This window comes from Bombus flavifrons, chromosome 15, assembly GCF_040668555.2.
Source record: "Bombus flavifrons isolate JBK064 chromosome 15, iyBomFlav1_principal, whole genome shotgun sequence".
NCBI classification, from domain to species: Eukaryota; Metazoa; Arthropoda; class Insecta; order Hymenoptera; family Apidae; genus Bombus; species Bombus flavifrons.
The window spans coordinates 4,470,752-4,495,216 of NC_138456.1; the positions used below are offsets into that span (position 1 = coordinate 4,470,752).

The following is a 24,465-nucleotide window of genomic DNA, read 5'->3' on the forward strand; positions in this document are numbered from 1 at the left end:
GCAAATATTAAAACTCCTAACTTACAAACTAATTGCTTGGATCTTCCGACTTTTACATTATCAATTATCCTCACTAATTATTCGTAAACTTCTGATAAAGATTCTTGAGACTTTTAATTCGTGCGAGCTTGAAATATCTTTTATAAATCTATTTTTGTAGAATATCGATTATAGGGATAATATATCGATCGATGGCGGATCTTCGGCGAAAGGATGCGTGTTTCATGTTTTCACGGTTGATTTTACGTTGTACCGGAACCGTTTACTTTCTCAGCGGCGTTCTACCGTGACTCGTTGGGCACACGAGTCCTTTTCCTGTTTTCCCTATCTTTTTTCCTGAACGATATCCCGCGATTAGGCGACAGGGCTCGTTACGTGAAATTACGTAAACTTGTTTCCACAAGTTTCAGACCGTATTATCGGCGTAATCGACATAAGCCGTTATTTTGATGAGATTGAACTTCCTCCGACGATTAAACGTAATACTAAGCAAGCCGTGTATTTTATTTAAAAACATATTGCTTATTGGTATAGTCGAATTGCTGGTTAACAGAGTATAGCTCATAGACAAATGACTATATTATACTATAGTCGATTCACCTGTGCCTGGTCGAAGGAAACGTTGATATCAAAGTCACGATTTTCTTATGGTTTTATTAGCACAGCAAATAGGCCGCATAATATAACGGTACGAAAATAATGGCGATGATCAGAAATTGCCGTATTAATTTGAAACTATCATATGCGTTAGATGTTACTGATAGCACAGTAATGTATAAAAACATTTGATATATCAATATCATTTGAACGCACAGGTATTCCGATAATCAAGTTATTTACATAAGATCTTGTGGACGAGTTTACAAGTACTGCAATACCAAAGCGAAGATCGTGCTGAAATATTAGAAATTTCAAAATACTTAAATAATTGAGATGTAAGGGGGAAAATAAACTTAGCCATTGAAGTACTGAAATTAACGAAATAAAGAGGAACAGGATAGGAAATGACGAAGAAAAATTCCTCTGGTTACTGTTGAAACAGATAACCGTAGAAGGTAGAGGCCTCATTTTTATACGGTTTAAGTGAATTGTCTGGTAGTTTCCGCGTCAGCGAGCAAAACTTGAAATCAGTTTTTCAGTGAACCTTCCTCCTTTTCGTTTTCCGTTTCTTTGCTCTGTTATAGATGTCAGTCCCGTTGGATTTGGCTTGGAAAACGTGTTTCGCATTCCATCGAGCCGGAGAGAACGCGCATACCATTCGTTAGGATCTTGTTTCACCTAATCGTTCACAAAGGTGCGAACTGTCGTTCACATGCACAGCGTTTAGATTACAAAGCTTCAATTACATTGATTCTTACCAACGATTAAGCATTTCTTGTTACATATGTACTACCTTTGGTTAATCCATAGATTGTAATTTACATATTACATATTACGTTTGTTTACGGTTCGTTATAGGCGAATTGTTATTCGACAATTGCGCTACAGAGCGTTCAGATTAAAATGCTATCTGCGGTTAATTCTTAATCTCATAGAAATTGTAATTTTCAATATGTGGATACAAATTTGCCATCTGCGGATAAATAAGCGAACGTATAGAATATAAATTGAACAAAATATAAATTTGAATAAATGTAAACCGACTGAAGTATAAATATAGATAAATACGAGTCGAACGAAATATGAATTTAAATAAATATAAATTGAACGAAATAGAAATTTAAATAAATAGATACAGATTGAACGAGACGTAAATTGACCAGCCGCAAATAAATAATAAAACACAGTAAAATATAAATTTGCACGAACAACGCGACTAATTACTCTCAACCTGCACGAACAAAGAGAATACGCTTTTTTCCATAGTCTAGACGCACCTTGAAGCGACCTTACTTGCGAATGGTTGAGTGCTCGAGTCGTCCGCGAGTTCGCCAACGATACTTAGCGCATCTGGTTAGCATTCGTGGCAGCGGAGGTGTACACGTTCGCCGCGACTCGCTTTTGTCGATGGTCTCTTATATCGGGTGACCCGAATAAATAATACGACTGGATGATGATCTAGCTCTAATTTCTTTGCTCCACCGTTTTCGTCATCGCGCGGTCGGATACGCTCGATCACCTGTGCAAATCGATACTCGTGGATTGAGCAACCAAACACGACCAATAAACAAGATAGATTTTCATTTTAATTAACTTGTATCTCTGTTCGCGTGGTTACATGGTTGTAACTTTGAAGAGGAGGCGTGACGACGCGTGTTAATTAATTGCAACGAACATTTCTTTTTCGCATGATTTTTTCGAAATTATAGAAAATGGATGGGGGAACTTTGTACTGATTCATATACGCATGAAAGTATAGTAGAAGCAAGATGTTTTATTCTTTTTTGGTCAACGAACGAGTCAGTGATCTAGTTAGATACATATGGAGGGCTAATTTGTAGGAAGTATCCTGATTAAGTTAAAGTTTCCTTTAAAACTTGTTCAGTATATTATTATTATTATGTTATATAATATATTCGAATATAGATGTTTGTTCAATCATCGAAGAATTACGAATCGACGTTACAGTTTTAGGATGGTCCTTTTCGTATTAGTCGACTGACCGATGCTCTACATGCAGTCCGTCCTTGCGAATCGTCTCACATATTAACTGACCTGAATAAATAATAAAGATAAATAGCCAGGTTTAGTTTTAGCCTCGCCTTTCATTTATATTCGCCGATTGGTTCTAATCCACGCGTGCCGGGTTAATGTAATCTGCCATTGCTAATCCTATCCTCGTCCACTTCATGAACTGAATAAATATATCCATCGATTAATAAACTCCGAAGAAACAATTACAAAGCAATATTATAAAGAAATGAGGTGGCGTTAGATTTAAGTGCCTGAGTAATACTCCTGATGTTCAACAATAAAGTTCATTTAACGATCAACGATCAACGATCAACGATCAACGATCAACGATCAACGATCAACGATCAACGATCAACGATCAACGATCAACGATCAACGATCAACGATCAACGATCAACGATCAACGATCAACGATCAACGATCAACGATCAACGATCAACGATCAACGATCAACGATCAACGATCAACGATCAACGATCAACCATCAGCAATCAGCAATCAACAATCAACTATCAACAACCAACAATCAGCAATCAGCAATCAGCAATCAACAATCAACAATCAGCAATCAGCAATCAACAATCAACAATCAGCAATCAGCAATCAGCAATCAACAATCAACTATCAACTATCAACAACCAACAATCAATGATCACGCTTCTCAACTGTGTTTGCTTCGCTGTTACGCTGGACTCTTCGCACATCGCTGTTCGAAACGGAATGAATCTTCTGTTCGGAACCAAACGGATTCTTTTCTTTGTTGCCTCTTGATATCCCCTCTACTCTCGTGTTCGTTAGACGTCCGCGACCGTTGCCGCGTACGCTTTCTTCCGAATATTCGGCAAAAGGACCGTAAGGATACCGATGGGCATGTGGGCCTTACGTTTTGATGGTATAGCGCTTTGTGTCGCGAAGCTATCGGAAAGTTCGTCGTCGAGTGCCGCCACAGAAATATGTATCAATAAGGGAGAGAAATCTGTGTTTAGATTTCAGTTTTAGATCGTTCATAAGAATATTTATTGTATATGCATAATCGTCTGCAGTCTGTTTATTACAATTTTATTGATTTTGCAGAATTTAATGATAGACGAACGAACTGATGCAAGTAAATGATTTACTTTTAACGAAATGAAAATTAATCGTATACCTGGATAATGAAAGTGGAAATTTTACAAAGAGCGAAATTACTCATTTTAGCTTCTGAATGGCTAGATTGGTAAAATTTGGAATTTCGGTGCGATATATGGTTACGATTGGAATTTGCACTGGAACATTTCAGTATGGATCAGGGCTTGGAGTAAATATATTATTTTATTTTCACTCGTGCACGTTACGGACTGTATCATTGCTGATATGTGATACATTTCGTTTTGTACGGTGCGCATACGAAACTATACTGCGGTTTGCTATCAGAGAACTGACGGTCTATAATTTGAAACAGTAAAGCTGAGTATTTCGATGATCGACTCGTACGATCTGTCGTTACTACGCTTCGGTTGATTCTGAAATTTTCCGAGAAACGATAAACTATTACGTATAAGATACTACACGTATGGTATGCTAATCAATCGATTTTCTTTTGCTTGTTAATGTTGCATTTTAATTCTAAGTACTGTAACGTTTGCCTTTCTTCATATACGTTTTCATACTATTAGGTCGTCCGAAAAGTTTCTTTCGTTTTATAAGGAAATAATAGACGCACAATGTTTTTTGTTTTATATTAGTTTATCGAATTATGCACGAATATAATAATAGAAATAGAACGAAATGGATCATACCTAATTCAATAAAATAATATAAAACAAAAATTATTGTTCATTTATTATCACCTTATAAAACGAAAGAAACTTTTCGGACAACCTAATACTCTATAAATATTTGTCCCTTCTGTTTCATAAATGAAACCAGGTTGTAATAAAAAGGTAAACGTCTTTTGGGCCATTGTTGGCTATTTTAACGAGCAGGAGTAGTGGAAAGAAATTTTCATCCAATGATTTCTCATGTAACAGGACTTTATGGTCGTTGTTTAGACCGTTACGATAGGAAAAGCGGAAAAGCACCTATCGACGTGGCACGTGTATGCAGTTAAAGAGTTATTAAACAGATACATACGTCGACGATGAAATGAAGTCATTTGTACCGATGAAATTCGAACGGCCCCGAACGAAACGATCGTGTGACGCGGATGAATATGAATTCGTCCTTCGCCAAGCAAGAAATTGTAAAAGCCTCCGAGGGAGCTTTCTATAAATGCATATTTTTACGATGCTCGCGTAATGTTTATGGCATCCGTGAATTATGAATGACGTTATGCCGTATGACAGCACAGTGAAATTGCTTTGCGCTAGACAAACCCCACGGACAGCCATTAAATCGCTACCTTTTATTAAATATTTTCCTTTAATTTACGCTCGTGTTCCATAAATGGGACGGAAAATAGGAACGTATAGATTGCTTTGCGTCGATCGGGGTTACTGTAAATATTTGTTGTTAAATATTGAATACTTAGATCGATGTTTATAAGTATTATATCCGAACACTTGCTTATTTTTAATCTTTTAACATTCGAATTTTTTTCTTTTGCACCATGAAAACATTTCTTGGGAAAGAAAAAGGATTACTATTGGTTTATTAAATTAATTAATTTATTTAATTAATTTGTGTAAATTAAAAGGATTACTGGAGTTTTATGCAAATTCATATTTTTGTGAACGTAAATATAAGAATGGATTTTAAATGGAGATTTATCTCGCCCATTATGCATTTAATAAATGACTATATTCAATTTTAATATACCACTGATAAATTAGGAATTAATTAAAATTTTGAATTTGATTATTTTTTACTATTAGCTTATTATTGGTTTGTACGTAGTACTACCACAAATCGACGAAAGTGTACGCACATTTATAACTGGTAGTATAATTATCGTAGATGAATAAGCGGATTTGAGCGGATAATCGGATTACGAGAGTTGGATAACATTATTATTCGAAGAATTGCGCACTCGCGATTCCGTACGCTCACGCACCCACCTTTGCAAAATCTTCTTCGAGTCACGGTTAATAAGACCACACAGGTCGGCGTCTCTCTGCGATGGTTAATTGCATCGAACATGCACGAACGTATCGCCTTCGTTCACGCATTCTTATTTGCCCTCGACAGGCACGAAACCTCGTCAGATACGGAATTCTTTAAAATCGCGATTATCTAGTCGAGAAAAGATAGAATTTGTTTCTGCAAGAATCACACATTTCTATACAAATTTTCGGATTTGTCTCAAATTCTGACAACGTAATCTCGCAATAACCTGTCTGAATATAGTATTAATGAAGTTTCAGAAGCTTGGATATAACACACGTAATACAGCCATAAAGAATTTCTGTGACAAATGTTCAAATAATTTCGCAATTGAATAATTTCACTGTCAATTTAATGTTCTTTCTTGTTACATGCAAGGAGGATTTTATCTTTTATTATTGTCAGTAATAATTTATTCCAATCGTGTTTCGTAAAATATTACGTGGTACGTTAACATTTATTCTTAGTGGTTAATGTGCAATAATGGAATCGACATCTGTAAACGTCAATCTGTGAATCTTACGCAGGAAGTTTATTGGAAGAATTCTTTAGCATCGACAGAGAGATAAGATAACCCTGTGAGCACGATCGGTTGCACCTTCCGATCTCATCGATCGCTCGTTAATCGGTACACCCTATAGAGGCACCTGGCATCGGGTTAAGCGAGTCGAAGAGTATCTATATAAACGCGTAGGTGGAGGGGGCACGGTCCCCGTTGGAGGCCTCGACGGCAGAAAATCGTATTGGGGGACCGTATCGAGCTGAAGAAGGAAAAACCGATACGCAGACTGAATAGAAAGGAGAAGAGAGATAGTAATGGGACGGAGATGGCGCTAGTTGTGGCCAGAAGAGGAATCGCCCGCCATGGATCTGTTGCTTGCATTAGCGGTAGTGATGGGACCGACTTGATACTTATCTACCTGGTTTCGAAACCCTACACGTTAATTTGAATATTCCGATTCTCCACGTGCACGTGGCAAAGCAAGATGGAAGGGAAAAAGAAGCGCTCACCATGCCAGAAACATAGTCTTATACTCTACGTAATAATAGTTTTCATCTGCACGAGCTACATCTCTGATGTTATCCTGCAAGAAAATCTCAGGTTTTAAGTTCAATGACTAATATCTGCCATCAATTTCGCAACATGTGCGAACACGATCACGTCCATGAAACGAGTGTAGCTCGATTTCACGGGTATATAACCAGACTGCCCAACGAGCAACGCTTGAACCTGACACGCTAACATTTGAAGAGAGAGGGCAGTTGAAAAAGTTGACAAGCAATCGACACCAGCCGCATGTTGTTTCCATCGCTAATCAATGGGGGTCTCTCTCTACCTGCCTGCCTCTTAACCTGCCATCCTCGGTGCAGGGGCAACGCTTACCGAGGAGGCTGAAACGGTCAGGTAGGGAGTCGTGGACGAAGACAGACGAGGAAAGACGAAGAAAGAGTAAGAAGGAAGGAGCGAGAGAGAAAGGGGAAGGGGCCCGGTTCTTCCACCACTTCCACCACGGTTAATGCCATCTCTTTCCCTTTCCAGTCTCTCTCCTCGTTCCTCGACGGGCCCCGGGACTAAAATTCAGGACAGAAAACCGTCCGGTTAGTTCGAGGCTGCTGGCAGAGAACGCGTTACCGGCGATCGCGAGTCGATCTCGGCAAGGTGTGGCGGTTCGTCCGAAAGAGAGAGGAGAAAGACAGGAGAGGAGAGCGCAGAGAAGATCAAGACCCGTCGAAACGGGCATTCGAAACGAGCGAGAGATTCCTCCCCTCCCCGCTAAAGGACAGACATAACCTCGACTCGAGTCGGTTAGTTTGCCTCTTTTTAACTAACTTTGAAACGTAGCTCGGCCTTTCTCGCTCGCTCACTCTCCCTTCGTCCGCGTTTCACTCGAGCTCTTCGCGGAGGATCTCCGCCGTGGAGTCAGTATCCCGTGATGGTTAGGTACGCGCGAATCCACTCGCGCCGCGTCGTTGACAAGTGAACTCTGCGAACAACAAGCGACGCCTTCCTACATATACGATATATAGAATCATTGGAATTTTTCTATATATTTTTGTAGCATTACAAATCTGTGTTTTCATTTTCTAAACTTCGTGCTTCGGATTACGTTTCCGTTCCGTTTCGTTTGCTTCTGCCTTCCGTTCCAACCGAGTTTCTTTGGCCAACGAAGAACGTACACAACAGTAAACAGAGAAACGCAACCGTGTGCATATAAAGAAACGCCTGGCGAGCGTGGAAAAGTGCTTTGGACTGAAGTCGCGCAGCTGTCAGATCGACCGAGGCGAGCTTCTACTCTTCTTGTTCTTCTTAGTCTTCTTCTTCTGCTTCCTTCGCTTCGACGAGCTGGTGTGTGTCTGCCACAGGATTTGTGTACACCTATAGAAGCGCTACAGAGATACGGTTGTGCATGCTGTATGCACTACGTGGGCCGTACGTACCGTACAACTTGTTCCTCTGCTCACCGAAACCAGCCGCCGCCACCGCCGCCGCTGCTGTCTGCTTACCGAAGACCCGTTGATTCTTGGCCGCGGCTGCGTTGCTTAATTTCTGCGAAAATCGCCGCAAGCTCTCAGCATCCCGGACCCGTTCCGCTGCCGGTCAGTTTGTTTTACCATTTCTTTTCTCTTCTCTCCTGGCATTTTTACCTTGTACAATATTAACATGATCTTTTTCCTTTTTCTTTTTTTTCGAGAAGCTAGTAACGTAATGGAAATTAATTTTTGACACTTTTGCGTGATTTTGACTGAAAACTATGGCACAATAATTTGTTAATTATTGATATTAGTAATGTTAACGAGTTACAAACTTCTTATTTGTAATTTTATAGTTTTACCATTTTTGTTCTGATTTTGTTTCCTATTATATTTGTACTTCATAGAAATTTAACATGGTTTTTCTTTTTTCGTTTCGAAATTAAACAGAATTGAAGTTTCATAAACTCGAAGAAATAAAAAGGCGATGATGTGTTACAAACACTGTTTTTCAAATTTATCATTATTTAAGATATCTTCTTGCAATCAGCGAATTTATGAATAAGTCATTTGTTTCTTGAAGATTAAATATGAATCGTGTACATGTATAACTATAAAATAATGAAATTAAGAAATTAATAAAAGGCAAGGTTGATCGGTTTGGCTTCTAAGTGGTTCTAATATATACTATCATATATAGTATCACAAATTATAAGTATAAAAAAAAACACAAGTTAAAAATAGGTTAACCAAAGGATCCGTATTTTATGAGACATATTTGAATTTATTAATACCAATTATTTCTGATTAGCAAAATTTTACAAATAGTCTCAATGCAATTGCAACAACTTTATTTTAATTTTCTGTTGATTCGACACATTACTCAACTCATTAAAGAACTCTTTAAAATCGTCAAGTCAAGGCTGTTTATAGCTATTCATGCTCGTAGTAAATACGATTTAAATTTGAATACACGGCGCTAAGGATGAAACGATCAAGCTAAACGCTATAAATACGATTTGAATTTGAATACTCGCCGCCGAATATGGAATAATCGTTTACAACATCAAGTCGAAGAAATTCGAATCTAATCATTTCCGGCGTGGTGATGAAAGCTACAGATTCGAAAGTTGCAATTCTTACATCGCGATTCTCGCATTAATTTCAACTGTTCGAGTAACCGTGGTTTTGTAACGTTTAAACGATCGTAATTTCCATTCATCGGAATGTTCCCAGCATCTGATAACAAGTAATAAATGACTTGAAAGTTCATAGATCATTTCTTTTTCCTTCTTCCACGCTTACGATCTCCACGTTTCTTTTAACGAAGTTTCTTTTAATAAAAAATACTTCCTTGTTGTATGTAGAACGCAGATTGAAAGTCGATGGCATTTAGATATCGGTGCACACGTGACCCGCAAAAAGAGGAATTTTGATACGATAACATTGATTGTTTAATTATAATAACTACTAGAAAACAGTAATCATAATGTAGTTTAAACTTGTCGTAATCTTCAATTTTTCTTACATTTCAATCTGTGCCACGTGAATTTTATGTTTTGTCCTGGAAAATATACTACTGCTCGATAATACTTAATGTTTGCAAAATATTACAAATAATAATAAATTATTCACGTCGTCGAACATTTTCTAGTCCATAAATTTCATTTTATTTTCATCATTCTAAGAAATTTGACAACCTGAACCATCGATGAACACCATAGCTGGTCAACGTGTTAACGTAAAATTGAGTTGATTTATATTTCGTTGAAACTTGAGATATTTCTTCACGTTAGAAGATTATAATTGGATCGAAAATGGGCGAAAGAACGTAGCAGGGTTAATATAGATGTTGAAAGACTGTTAATCAGGGTTTGTACGTTGGATGGTGTATATGTAGCCGGATAAACGAATGCGATTTATCGTTAAAAGAAACATAACTCTTCTTGTAAACGGTTCTGTGTCCGTAGGTAAAGCGAGCCTATTACATATTTACGGCTACACGCGAGCGTATAAGATTTCGAAATGCGTGTAATGCATAAATAAAGAGAACAACCGTAAGAGCGGACAGTATCGTGTACAGTTTCGCGTGCTTTAGTCGCATGTATATCGAGCGGATCAAGTTCGAGCATTTCCAAAAGCGAGAGTTCACACTTTTTCAACGTTTCTTTCGTTTCTTTGAAAGTTAGCTGGTTTTTACAGTTATAAAAATGTACACGTCGTTTTTCTTCCTAACAAATACATTTTATTCCTATTCGAGCTATCTTCTTAATTGTGCTACGATTCTTTGAATTTGCTTTAATCGTGTTTTGTTTTCTGTCTAGAAAAAGACTCGATCTTCTAAAGAGATTAGCACGCCATTGAATTATATGTATTAATAGCGACTCGTTTAAGTTTCCCTTACGTTTTTAAGTCGGATGTAATCCTGGAATTATTTAAATCTCAATCTTGTTTGAGTTTCAACCGAGAAACGGGTTTTTAATGCTTCAAGAAAATCATTAGCACGTAATTGAAACTGAGAAGTTGTATCATGCTGTAATAAAGGTTCTCTCGTATTTTTCTTAAATTTGAACAATTTTCTGACGATATAAAAATATGATTGGAAAATAATCCAAAAGATTTAACAGGGTTAGAAAATTTGGAACGAAAAATGATCGTAATTTGTCCTAGAATACAATTCTGTTTATCTTAAATGTTCTTTTATATCCTATTTCGAATATCTTGGATATTATATTATTCTCTGTATTTTACAATGCTCATTTATAAGTACTTCGTTCATTTAAGTGTACATTTCGTTTCATTTACTTCGTTTAAGTTTAATAGGTAGGTACTTTATTCACATATTTAATTCGGGCTTAATCAGTTAATTGACTGTAATTAAACAAAATTTATGAAAGTTAGACAAAAAGTAGCGTTAAATACGTATTAAAACCAGTTGAATATTAATTTCTTGAAAAAGTACTTGAAAATTTCAATCTCGTATCTCAGGATCTTGGACAGTCCAAGATAATTGTATGGAAGCTATCGAAACGAACAGGTTATGCATGAAAAATCGGTGGATAATCGATCGTCCGAGGTCGACATTGATCCTGAACGTGTTTTTGTTCCGGTTCCTGGGATATTTTCGCTTTAGATCGGCATGGACGCGATGTAGATCGGTGGGAACCGATTCTTCGCGAGACGGTTAACGTAGAAAACGGGTTTAAGCGTGAAAGTAATTGAGGAAGCGGATGAACAGACAAGCCGTTCGTGTTCTTCGCCAGTCAGCTACGGCTGTGTAAGCTTGCCTCGTGGAAAATCGCCGTTTTTGCGCCAGGGAAACGTTATGAACACGCCATGTCCGATAAAAAGAATCTTTTATAGTAAGAATTTCAATAATTATCGTGCTATGCTGAAGTATCTCGTGTCCCGATTCTTACTGTTGGTTTGAGCAATGTGTTCGAGTAACTATCGAAAATTCTTTATCAACAGTCTTCATAATAAACTTAATAAGCTTTTCTCTTCAAGAAATATATTTTTGAAATTATAAATTTTCAACTAATAAATTTGCATGTTTTAACACTCTGGAAAATGCGCATCTTTGAAACTTTAATAAGAATTTCAATATTTATCGTGCTATGGTGTCTCAAATAATTAAATCGTAGATTTTTCAATTTCTAAATTCACAGTCTTTTAACTTTCAAGAATTCTCACATTTTCAACCAGACTTTCAGCCAGATTTTCAACCAAACTTTCAGCCAGATTTTCAACCAAACTTTCAATCAAATTTTCAACCAAATTCTCAACCTATCACCGTTTCCTCCCTCAACTTCCAAGCGTTCATTTCTCAAAGAGTTCATAATCATCCCACCTCTGAATAAACTAAAAGTTTCCAAGCTAACGAGCGATGCATCTTTTCTTTAGTCGAACAGTGAGTGATGGCCCTGCGTCTGAGGAGCAGCAAGGATGTCAAGAAGAGCTCGTACTATGTTTGGTACCTGGGCGCTCGAGAGGCCAAGGGGGTGGATGCGATGCCTGGTGCCATAGCTTACCTGCTCGAGCGAGAACGGCTTCAGGAGCCTTTCAAGGTCACGCTGCAGGTGAGCGGTACCATTTCGGAGATCCGGTTTCGTGGCCGAAAATATCGCGTGAAAGAGTATTAATTGTCAGGATCAGAAAAGGGATACCACGTTTCTTCATTAAGTTTAACCCTTTGCGGTCCTGTAGCGGTCCTGTAGCGGATGTAACTCAACACCACGTTTCGTATTATAATAACATACAATGCGCACAATAAAATACAATACGTAGTATATAGGAAGATTATTGTATTCTTTTCTTGTTAAAGGTATTGAAATACAGGTAAAATCATAAAACACGAGACTGATTTGATTTGACTGAAACGAAAGTTGGAAAATCTGAGATGCAAAAAAGCTTTGGTGGTATAGAAGTTTGAAATCTTGGAAATTTGAAGAGTGGAGAATTAAAATTCTAAGATACTTGGAAAGGCAAGAATTAAAAATTTCGATAAACTTTGCAAGTTTGCGTTTGATATGCTTCAAATTTTGAGTCAATCAATATAATACTAGATACGTGAATAAGTGCGTATACCGCTGTCATAGCGATGCCATCCGACTATGAAGACAGATTTTAAATACCTCCACCGTAACGATATTCGACTGCAAAGGGTTATTACTTGTACGCGTCGATCGGTTGCCAGTGAAAGCAGTCTGCAGGTCGAATAAAAATCACCAATTTATGACCTCAGCCTACATACCTGAGATCGCCAGTCCTCGACCTATTCGAGGCGGTTATCAATTTCCCCGAGAACGTTCATATTTTTCCACCAAATTCACCTCGAAATAAATAAAAAACTTAAGAAGGGGGTTGCACCTCGAATTAATGACTCTGTTTTGATCTTTTCGAGGTTACACAGATAAAAGCAACAGTTGTGAAATCGAGATATGCAAATGAGTAGTATAAAATGGTCAAGGTGACGGCTAAATTTTACGAAGAATCTTGTTTTGGAAATTGATAGCCACGAGTTTTCGGGGGTGGAGTTGGATTCGTGGTTTAATAGCGGTCGTAAGCCAGCTTTTTTAAATTCCTTCGTCGTAGAAATCTCATTTTGGGAGCGGTTCTTTGTTTGGAAAACAACTTGGATGATGTTGGAACGAGAAGATAGAAAAAGTCAGTTAGAGCAGAATTATTTTTAGATTTCTACGGATTTTTGTTGCATTGTTTGGTTTACAGTGTCAAAAATATCCGGACGTTTGCTTGTTTTCGATAAAATGTATTTTAATTACGAACAAACGAAACTGCGTACAATACGATGAATTAAATATTTTGTATTATTCATGACAATCAATAATAAACTTTTCGTATTTTCATTATAGATCTTCTCAATATTATTAAGCATATTGTCACTTATAACAAATTTCTTCTTCTTTACTGTGGTTGGTAATTAACGATTGGGAAAAATCTGATGGATGGTAACCTGATTAAATTGGATTTTGGAAGTCAATATGCAAAAATAAAACTGGTGTTTGTAGGTTGTCAATTCTTGTGGAACTATTCTCTTAGAAATTCTTTTAGACAAACCATTTATCTTCTGATTTTTTTCATTTTTGAATTATGAGATAGATTAAGGAAGGTCTTCTAAACTAATAGAAAATTTTTTATGTTAAATAACAAATGTAGTAAGAAAACATAGTACTGATATATTAAAATATACTATCGTTATATCTCTTAATAGATAATTTAGATTTATATCCTAGTGATTGCATAAAAAGGTAGTAAGCGTTGTCCGTAATTAGTAATTCATCACTGATTTGCATACTTTGGTGAAATTCACATACTATTACTAGAAATTGAATCAGAGTATACGTTGCCTCTAATTAATGATTCATCATTAATTCGTATACTTTGATGAAATTCACATACTGTTACTAGAAATTGATGAAAGTATCCGGATATTTATGAGAGATAGTATATATAGAATTTAATGTGGTCTCTTAAAATTCGTTTCGTGTTGTTTCTAGGAAAGTTTCGTTCCTTGATTCCCTCGAAACCTAGATTTTGTTGTTACGAAAACGTGCCACGAGCAATTGTTGCATCAGAAAGTTAGAAAAGTTCCTGGAACGATGTCAAGCGATTCTTCTTCGCCCCCACTATAAATTATTCGTGTGAACTTTCGTTGAACTTTCAATAGAATCGATAGTTTCTTCAGGTGTTTCTTCTTATTTCGTTTAGCCAGAATTAAATACACTGACTGGCTTATGAAATTATTTGAACACTTACAGATTCGTTTTCTGAATATACTACGATTTCGTTAATGCTCTTATAGGACCCGATTATGATAATTATACTAATAAAGTTTGAAACAAATCTGAAAGTTTACGTAGAAGCTACAAAGTGTCAATTTTACAAGGATTCCGAAAACATTTAAATTGGCAATAATAATGGGATATTGTATACTAATTTTTTACTACATATATAATGTTCACATTTGTATTACAAATTTTGTAACTGATATATTTATTTTCAGATTGGTTTCAAGTTTCCTGCTCTAATCGTAATAGTTAGATGTAATTACAGTGCTAATAGAATTTCAGAAAGTTTTGCATAATACACACAATATATTCATAAAAAATTTCTACGTTTAGTGCTGAACCACTGCTGTGGGTGTATTAGTAGCATCTATACACAGATGCAAATAAATACGTTAGAAGTTAGACTTCTCAAAACATTTCTCAGGCTCAAAGATCCAGTTATATGTAAAGACATTAATAAGTGGTTTCATTGAGCCAGATTAATTAGATAAGCGCAATAAATGATTCGTTGACCCGAATGTTAGCAAAAACGAGCACGCCGCTAATACATCCGGCGCGTTCAATATGGGAAAGAGAAAATAAATGGATGACACCGAAATTGTCCCGTGACCGTTAAGCTGGCATGTTGCTCGACATTCCCGTTGCATGTCAATCGAAATTTACTGAAAGGGGTTGCATGTCGATTTTAAAATCACCTCGTTATTCTTCGTTCCTTACCAAATTGGTCTTGTCTTCCTCGCCCGTACAAAGTCCACGATGAATGATCGTCTTTGAGTCGTCTTTTATTTCTTCATTTATCGGAAGGTCCAGTTAGCTACAGTTGAAGAATCTAAAAAACCTTTATGATTCGTATTTCTTGTTCACAAAGAGTATTAAGAATTTTTTTGCAAAAATTTAGGGAACCTGTGGAAGAAATTATTATTACTTCCTTCTGGACAAACAAAAATATATAATTATCATAGCAGACTTCTCAAAACCGAAGAAGTTGTTTTTTCATTTACTAAAATATACAGTTAATTGCAATCTAAGAGTCTGAAAAACCCTTATAATCCGTATTTCTTGTTCGCAAAGAGCATTAACAATTTTTTGCATAAAAGAGGGATTTAGGGAAAAGTCATTGTTATTACTTCCCTTTGAACAGTATAAAATATAATCATGGTAGACTTCGCAAAATCGACGAACTTATTTTTTTATTTACTAAAACATCCAATTAACTGCGATTCGAGAATCTGAAAGAAACCTTTATGATTCATATTTCTTATTCACAAAGGATATTAGTAATTTCTTCTAGGAACTTGGAGAAATATAAAAACAGATTATTATCATCGTCCTCTGCTCAACAAAAAACAATCCTATAATCGTAGTGGACCTCATAAATCGACAAAAAGTCTTTATAAAGATCTGAATCATAGAATTTAACAGGTGTCGTCATAAAAAAGTGTATCTGGCGTCCGAGAAGCTTATCGTTGGGTGATTTATTGCGCGTTTAGGTACCGGCAAGCTTCTCGAAGCTTTATCGCCTGGAAAACAAAGGTGTTCTTCTTATCGACGCGTTCAATCTTAATGGGCGTCGTTCTGCGTAGATTTAGGCGGCGTGTTAATTCGCCGCGGGCACGTTTTACAAGGAACAGAGAGAGGGAATGGGCGCGAGAAGAAAGAAAAAGGAAAGAAAAAGATTGTTGCGAAATTATGCGAGGCCCCCCTAATTGTTGTGCAAGTGTAATTGCCAAGTCGTTGCGAGAGATCGCTCGCCTTGAGAATATTTTAACGCGCCGAATTTTCGCGATGGAGACTCGCGTCAGCTGTAATGAACAGTCTTCGCGGCCGACGAAAATTGCTCGCGTCATTTTCTCCTTGCCCGATCTCGCCGAAACCGCAGACGCGAGGACAGCGCTGATTATTGTTCGTGCATCTGTTACGATGTTCGTTTCGGAATTGGATTTTGTAATTTTCTTGCCACTCCAACTGCAAGCAGAGTTGTTCGGCGTATGGGCAAAAATGCTTGAGAAAATTTCTAAGTAATCGCGTGTGGTAATGGATTTTTTCAAAATACATCGGATATTTTAATGCCTCAATGTGAATATCGCAAAGTTTTCAACCCGAAGCGATGTTTTTTTAACAATTTGTAACTTTTTCGGATAGTTTCTAAAAGGAAGGTTTAATTCTGGAAATCAATCGCAGTAGAGAAATAAATTCCAGGAAGATTCTTGAAAATTGCGAGCTAATGAATGTAACATTGTTTCAATATCAAACAATTTCCTAAAGTTGGTATATTTTTAACATAGCTATGTTTCTGATCTCGAATAATCTTTTTTGACGTACTTATATTCTATATCTTTTTAGACATCTTCTGAAATGAAAAGTTCATTGTAAGAATCGACAAGAGTAAGGAATTGACACTCGAGAAATTTTCTTGTAGTTCGTGAACTCCCTCCCTGATGGACTTTTCTAAATATAGGAAATGATATAATTTATCGATGTGGAACAATTTGTTGCAGTTGATGGATTTTTAGAAGATCTTCACGAATTTCTATACTTCTAGACATCTCCCGAGAAGGAGACTTTAATTTACTCTTAATTGTAAGATCAGAGATTTCAACTTGTCAGAGAGAATTTGCGTCGGTAGAAACAACTTTTTGTTTTTGACCGATGCCATATCGTGTTTACGACCGACCCATGTCGAAAATCAGTTACTCATCAGGTTACTCATCGACTTTTTAATGGATCTTCATGGCCGCTAATAAAACGGCGTTGCTGGTAATTTCAGCACCTTGGGGCGAGCAATAATCATCGATATGCTCGTACGCACATTCCTAAGAGCGCGATCGTAAAGTAGAGAAAGTCCATTTTTTTTCTTGAACTATCGTGTTCGCTTTCATCGTTACGCTGTTATTATATGCTTTCCAAAAGGAAATTGCATTTTTACGCAGCAGCAAATAACATGCAGAACATGGTATTGTTATGGGGAAAGCATTTCTTCTTCGATATTATTGAGCAATAATCAGAGTGTGCTTGTAACTATCGTCAAAATTTAGTAGTACATTGGTAATAGTATACCAATTAAAAAATAATTCAGCAGTATATCAGTAATAATACATCAGCAATACACATTAGGAGATAATTATATGCTCGAGTACAAGTTATAACTGTAACTGCAGGATTCAAGTGCATTTGTATTTTTATGAGCGCAGAGCTAACTGTATCTGTAGATGTAAATTCTAAATCGAATTGGACCTTGACAACGCAGATGCAAATGTCAATTATCAAACGTCTATAAATAACTATATTAGACTACAGCAATAGGAAAAGGAGACACTCACCTCAGTGAGGTTCTTCCTTACATATGTCGATACTGTACACATCCGAACTGCCGGTAGATTCCACAGAAAGACTGTTATAATTACATTGCGATAATAAAAAAAAGAAAATGAATTATTCTACGTAATTTACCAAATTTTAGTGGTAACGATTCAGATGTAAACGAACAACGTACAGATATAAACATAAGTACAAACATGTGTGAAAATATTCTTTGTGAAATTAAAACAGCTCGTAAACCAAAATAATTTAAAGACTTAAAAATAAGATAAGAATCGAAAGAAGTAGAGAAAAATCTCGCAGCTCGCACAAGATTTGAAGTACAATTGCATTTGTCAACAGGAATTCAGGTTAATTGAAATTGTAAGTATAAAAGTGTCTTTAAAGCTTCGTTGAAAGACGGAGAATTGAAAGAACGCGAGTTTATCGAGTCAAATAAAAATTAAAATAAAAAATAAATAAAAAATCTCCAAGATCATAACTCTAAGACGAAAAAATGCAAAAATGGTTGCAACGTTCCCTCGGCATTCCGTTTCCTTTTAAGGCAGAAAATCGAGGCGACGTTAACGTTCATTAAAGCTCGGTCCGCCGATGCGTTACAGCCATCAAAGTAGCACGATCCTCGCTAGTATAATGTATCCATCGGTCGATTTGCATTTTAGTACGCAACAATGGCGCGTTTCCGTGGCCGCGTAACTCATCGTCGAGGCTACGTCGAGTGCGCGTTAAACCACCGTTAAACGTGTACCTGCTATTAAAGCGGCGACCAGCTGATCGTCCACGTTTTACGATTGTCAGGTGAGCAACAAAGGCCTGAAGATTATACAGACGGTCCATCCGGGCGGTTCGACGAGGTCGGCCGTGAAGCATTTAGTGCCAGGACACGCTGTACTCGCTGCGGTGCAACGAGAGGACGTCGTCGCCGCCACTCTTCTGCTTCCAAATCCGGCCACCAATAATCCTGTCCACGTGCACGCCTACAGGTTACTATATACACGCTTTTAAGAATCATATTTTCAACCAACTTGCATAATTAACCCTACTGCGATCCTTAAATTTTTATATTTCACTGTTGCTCGTTTTAGCAATTCAGGTGTTGCTCTATTCGTCAAGTATTCTTTATGAAACGAAGAACCAAAACGATCCATGAAACAGAAGTAAAGATGAAGTAGGAGAAATACAGAAAAATTGTGCAGCTCGCGAAATATTCAGAGTACAATTGCATTCGCTCTGGTTTAATTAATATTTTAGAAGAACGTTTAGTACAAAATTGAAACGAGAAATCATACACTAAAATTTTTGCTCAATGCCGACTTACTTTTTAGTGTCAACAAAATGTAATTGGGTTGAGGATGACCGGAAGGACGCAGTAGGGTTAAAGTAATACTACAATGGAACTTCGTTTATTTGAACTTATTGAAGGATAAGTAGTCTGTATGATAGGAGTTTAATGATTGAAATAATTTTAGTATACAATTTTCTGTCTGAAACAGTCCGAGTTCACTGGAGAATCAGTAATTCATAAGATAGAAGTTCAGATAATTATTGTAGATTCAACTACCAGAAATTTAAATTGGACATTAACTAAGGGATTAAGTCAGGCACCGTTTGAAATCGTTTACACGTAATAGGCGGTTCGGTCAAGTCAAACGAAAATCTGACCATGCCGTGACCGCCAGTCTGAATCAAGTTTGAATTTTCGTCCTAACGTACAGTTAGTAACGGAATGAAACGATGAACCAGGGCGGCCCTGAGGCAGTAAAACAGTATTTTTCGACGCTCTCTTTTTCTCTCCTAGAGATCTTTGATATTTATTATCATAACTTACCACGAATCTCTAATTAAATAGAACCACGAGAAACGACCAGTTCGCACAATTTGATCGCATTAGTACCAATTAACAGATAATTATCCGGCAAACGACCGCGTTACCGATTCCGTGAGATCGTTCGAAATGCCTTAATTTCCTGCCACAACCTCGTTAACTCGGCTAACCTAGCGCCAGTAAGTTCGGTGAACGTAAAATGCCAACTTTTTGGAAAATGAAATAGATACTGATCGCCTACTCGCAATTAAATTGAGAAATTTATAAAAGGTGAAATTAAATCGATTTGGCTCGCGAGAGTCTTAGAAACTACACTCTTAAAAAAAAAAAATTTCTGGCAGCCACTGTGACCATTTTGTTAGTTCAAGGCGTTCGTTAATTAACGATCTGCGCGATTGTAACGGGTCACTAATAACGCTCAGAAGCCAATGTTCGCACATGCTAATCCCATTGGCGCTATAGAAGAACAGCCTTGCCATTGAAAACAAGATTACCGTATTTTTATCCCGTGAGAAGAGCGCGTTTCTTTTTTCTTTTCTTCTCTTCCATATGGTACAATGATTTCCTGATACGTAATGGAACCGCGGATTATACAACATCGCCATTGAATTCATGAATCGACTGTTTCGATCGAAACCAGGTAAATGGTTCATTCGGGAACGCGGCTCGTTTCGAGGCATGCGATCGTTCGTTGGCCGCGATTTCTTGCCGAGTTCATGGAAAATAATAAAAGGTCATCGATCGCGGAAACTATGGTTTCAATGGCGGTTGCTTAGAAATTAAAAGGCGACCTCTGCTCTTGTGTAAGAAATAGGAAAATAAGTCGATATTTATCTTGATCATGAGGTTGAACCTTCTAGTACTTTGGTTCTTGAACTTGTAGAATTGCAATAAAATTGTGCAATTTACAAAATCTTTTTTCGAATTCTAACAAACTTACCAAGTAACTTTCTCTAGTACTTTGGTTTTTGAACTTGTAAAGTTTGAAAAAAGGTCATGAATTCATATTACCCTCTTTATTCATGTCTACTTGAAATAAATGAAAAATTCTGTTACTAGAAAATTGATGAAATCGCAAGTTAAAATAATTAGCTCTACGCATGTATGTTCAATAATAATCAGGTTATCCGAGTACCCACATAGGAGGTAAATATTAGATTGCTGCCAGAGTGTATTTACAAATTCTATTTACAACATTCATCTATCTAGATATTGCATTAGGCTTCTGTAAAAACCTGAAAATTTGTCGTTAAAAAGTGACTTTACATTTTTGTTTAAAATTATTTAATACTTTTCGTCTACAGGTATTAAGATTTATATTATATTTATATATTTATCATAAGCTTACATAGCTTACTCATATGAACGAGGAGGTGAATAGAATTTACACAACAATTTGATATAATGATTACATAAAACATTCAATTTACATAAAACACGCAATCAATGAAAATAACGTCTCAGCGTGGCAAATACATAAAAACGAATATTTACGACAATAACCAGATTCTCTGCAAAACATCAGTCTGTCTACCTATTAGGTCATAACTAGTCGTTAAGTATAAACAGACAGAAAAGTATGTTAATTCATAAATTACTGGTTATTGAATGACATTGAAAGCTTTTAGACACTGACATAAGTGTTGAAAAATTCGAGAAACTGAATTTAATTGAAAATTTGATTCTAATCCTAGTTAAATTAATAAGTTTTAAATTAATAAAAGAACTTTCCTAACATACGTTGTTCTTACGCGTGGATTTGATTCTTTTAACTTTAGATGCGACTCGGTTGAGACAGCCGAATTATTGGGTGGCCAGTTGAAAGCATTGGCATCACACACCGACAATTTGGCAAGGGTGAACTCGCTGGAAGGCAGAGCTCGTAGCAATTTAGGTAGCGACGGTAGGAGCACCAGAGAATCAGAGTCATCGGAGGGTAGTGGCGAACTTAGACACGATACCGTGCAGACTACCACAATATACGAGTCTTTGGCTGCGGAATTGCGTGCCAAGCTGGGTAAATATTTCTTTAAAAATAATTTCTATCATTAAATTATTTAAATTAGAAAAATCTCTATTCGAACGACGACAGTGAATACATTTCTAAATTACAACTTTATTTTATTAGACAAATTCACAGAACACATTCATAGAAATTTTGTTAATCTACGCTACATTTCTAAAGATTTGTATGGTATTTTGTAAAATATATGAATAACACATTATATTGTATAATGCACATAATATACCTATAAATACAAATTTTCTATGCTGAGTGTTGAAATACCTTGAGGCACTACAGATATAAGGAAAGATACAAACATGGGTACAAGTAGGAATATCGATGACTGCTTGGTGTGAGAGGGAGATGAGCGCGAGACACGGCTTATTCCTTTTCAGGCAGAGGCAACTCAGGGGACAATGACGTGGGTCCGATTCTGCTGCCTCCGCGGGATTACGATACAGTGCACCGACACCGGGGCAATCTGGCTGGAATAGAATTCAGGCGCTGCCTGAATCAAACGATCGTAGGCGGTAGTACTACGGTTGACAGAGGTGGCACGAGGAGCGCGGCGAGCAGTGGAATAGGCTCGGACAGCGCTGCTACACCTCCACCTTATCAGAGTCATCATCCTTTGGGCCCCAGACCCTCCAGACCTTCTAGAGATTCTTCCTCCGGTAAGTCAATCATACCGGTTTCCATGCTTTTCTTTTTTTCTTCTGAAATTCCTATTTTTATATGTCGACTGCTGTCAATACAAATTTTCATTCTCCTTGTTCCCTTCGAACTTCTAATCTTATTCTTTGATGTCCTAATGCGAGCTACCATTCTTGTCGAATTTCGTCCCACGAAAAGTATTCGGATTTACAGTGGATTTATCGTGGTGAATTTTCCTCCGGTAAGAAGATTATACCATTCTTCTCGTTTTCTTTAACGGAAATTTCTATTTTTATATTTCGACTGCCAATAGAAGCCGAACTTTTATTTTTATTCTTCGACGTGCCAATACGAACTTTCATTCGTATCGTCCTCTCCTTTCCGGATTTCATCCCACGAAATGCACTCGGACTTGCAGTGGATTTATCGTTGTAAATTTTCCTCCGAGATTTTCCTCGTTTTCTCCTCCTTGGATTTCTGTCTTTTTTATTTCATCCCTCAATAGAAGCTTCCATCCCATTTGTGTGCTCTGAATTTTTACTTTCATATTTTGACATCCTTTCCGAATTTCATTCTACGGAACTCATTCGAATTTCATTCCACGAAACTCATTCGAGTTTATCGTCGTGGATTTATCGCGGGACTCACGAGAATGATGTCACGCGAAACATCGAAACGGATTCCGTAACGAAACGCCAAGCTAAATAGCGCGAAAGAGGGGAAATTACGACAGCACGGAGGCGTTACGTTCTCGCGGCGATTCGATAGTCATGCTGAGCAAGTGTGAAATTTATTGTGAATGAAAAGCGCGAGTAAACTCGTTGTTTACCGTGACTTCACGGTGCCAGCGACACGTAGCCATTCAAACGAGTCTAGTTTACTTTGGTAGAACCTGTTAAAGCGATTTCAATTTTCTTTTTTGTAAATATTTGTATCGTTTTAATAAAAAGGTCAACCCACACCGTGAGAATTGTTCTCTTCAAATGTTGGCCAATTTTTTAATACGAGAATCCTGAAATTCCAATATTTTTTTATAATATTCAACGAGAAGAAGCTTTCACAGCCATACACAATACCATCGTTCATTCCCTTGAATAAAAAGATTCAATAGCATCGTAAAGAAACAAGAATACAAGAGTAATTACACACGATTGTCGTCTAACTGCCAAGTGGAAAGCGGTTGAAGTGTTTTCCTGGGAAATTAGGCGATCTGGCTGAACGCGCCATTACGCCCGCTAAACGATCGCGCGTACTGTTGGTTGATGCTGCACGAAAGTGAAAGTCTCCGCTTCTTGTTTTCCCGGTCCCGCTCGGGAAACGATCCCGTGATCCTTCTCCTTCACGAAAACTGATGAACCGCGACGCAGTTGCTCTTCCGCGATATTAAATTCTGGAAGAAGTTCGTCATGCTTTTTGCTAACTTTAATTACATATAAAGATTACAGGAAAAGGCATGATAAATGTATTTCTGTTATCGTTTTTTCTCTTAGTATCACATTATTATTAGAAAGGAACATTTTTACACACGATAGATAAAAATGAAACAAACCTGTTATACGAAGACATGGTTCATGTAGAAGCAAAGACTGTAACCGTTGAAATAAATAATATTATATAATATTTTTTAAGTTAAGATTCAGATGAAAGAAATACGTTTTAGCCTGAAGACCAAATAATTTATCAAATAGAATGACGGAAATTATATTTGTGTATAGAAATGATACTAGAAGAGTAAACAATTCAGAAGAAAAATATTTGTATTTTCGATAAAAAATTTTGGCTATTTACTGTCCTCTTTTTTATAACAATATCATGAATGTCCAGTTCGATAGACTATAGCAAATCACAGACAAATGTGATATAATCGGATGATTCAGAGTAAATATAATCATCATTTATTTCATATTCATCGTGTCAGAAGTTTATTCCAGCCTTTTTGGTTACTTCCCGAAGAAAAAAAGACGTCGGTAAACTTCAAAGCTAAAAGCCGAAGCTATAAAATTCTAAAAAAAAAACTTTCGTAAAACGTGGGCGATACACGTAAAAAGTGAACTTTCTCCGAAATTTCGAGCGCAATGAAAGAAACGTGTTCGAACTTGAAATACGAACAAAAAAGAGAAGCAGCGTTGCGTTGAAAATTCGTGACGATGACAAAAATTTGGACGCTT

At 36.9% G+C, this 24,465-nt stretch overlaps 1 protein-coding gene across 2 annotated transcripts in view; it reads left to right on the forward strand.

Moving 5' to 3' along the window:
• LOC138187625 (translation initiation factor IF-2) overlaps positions 1–24,465 on the forward strand; it is a 39,727-nt gene that overhangs the window by 2,891 nt on the left and 12,371 nt on the right. The window contains exons 1-5 of one of the 2 annotated variants that reach the window (XM_069128586.1): positions 7,477–8,313; positions 12,091–12,266; positions 18,612–18,796; positions 21,417–21,655; positions 22,039–22,317. In XM_069128586.1, the coding sequence (XP_068984687.1) occupies positions 12,105–12,266; positions 18,612–18,796; positions 21,417–21,655; positions 22,039–22,317 (865 nt within the window). In that variant the 5' untranslated portion in view covers positions 7,477–8,313; positions 12,091–12,104. Of the gene's footprint in view, positions 1–7,476; positions 8,314–12,090; positions 12,267–18,611; positions 18,797–21,416; positions 21,656–22,038; positions 22,318–24,465 lie in introns of those variants that run through there. The other variant, XM_069128585.1, reaches the window with a different exon arrangement.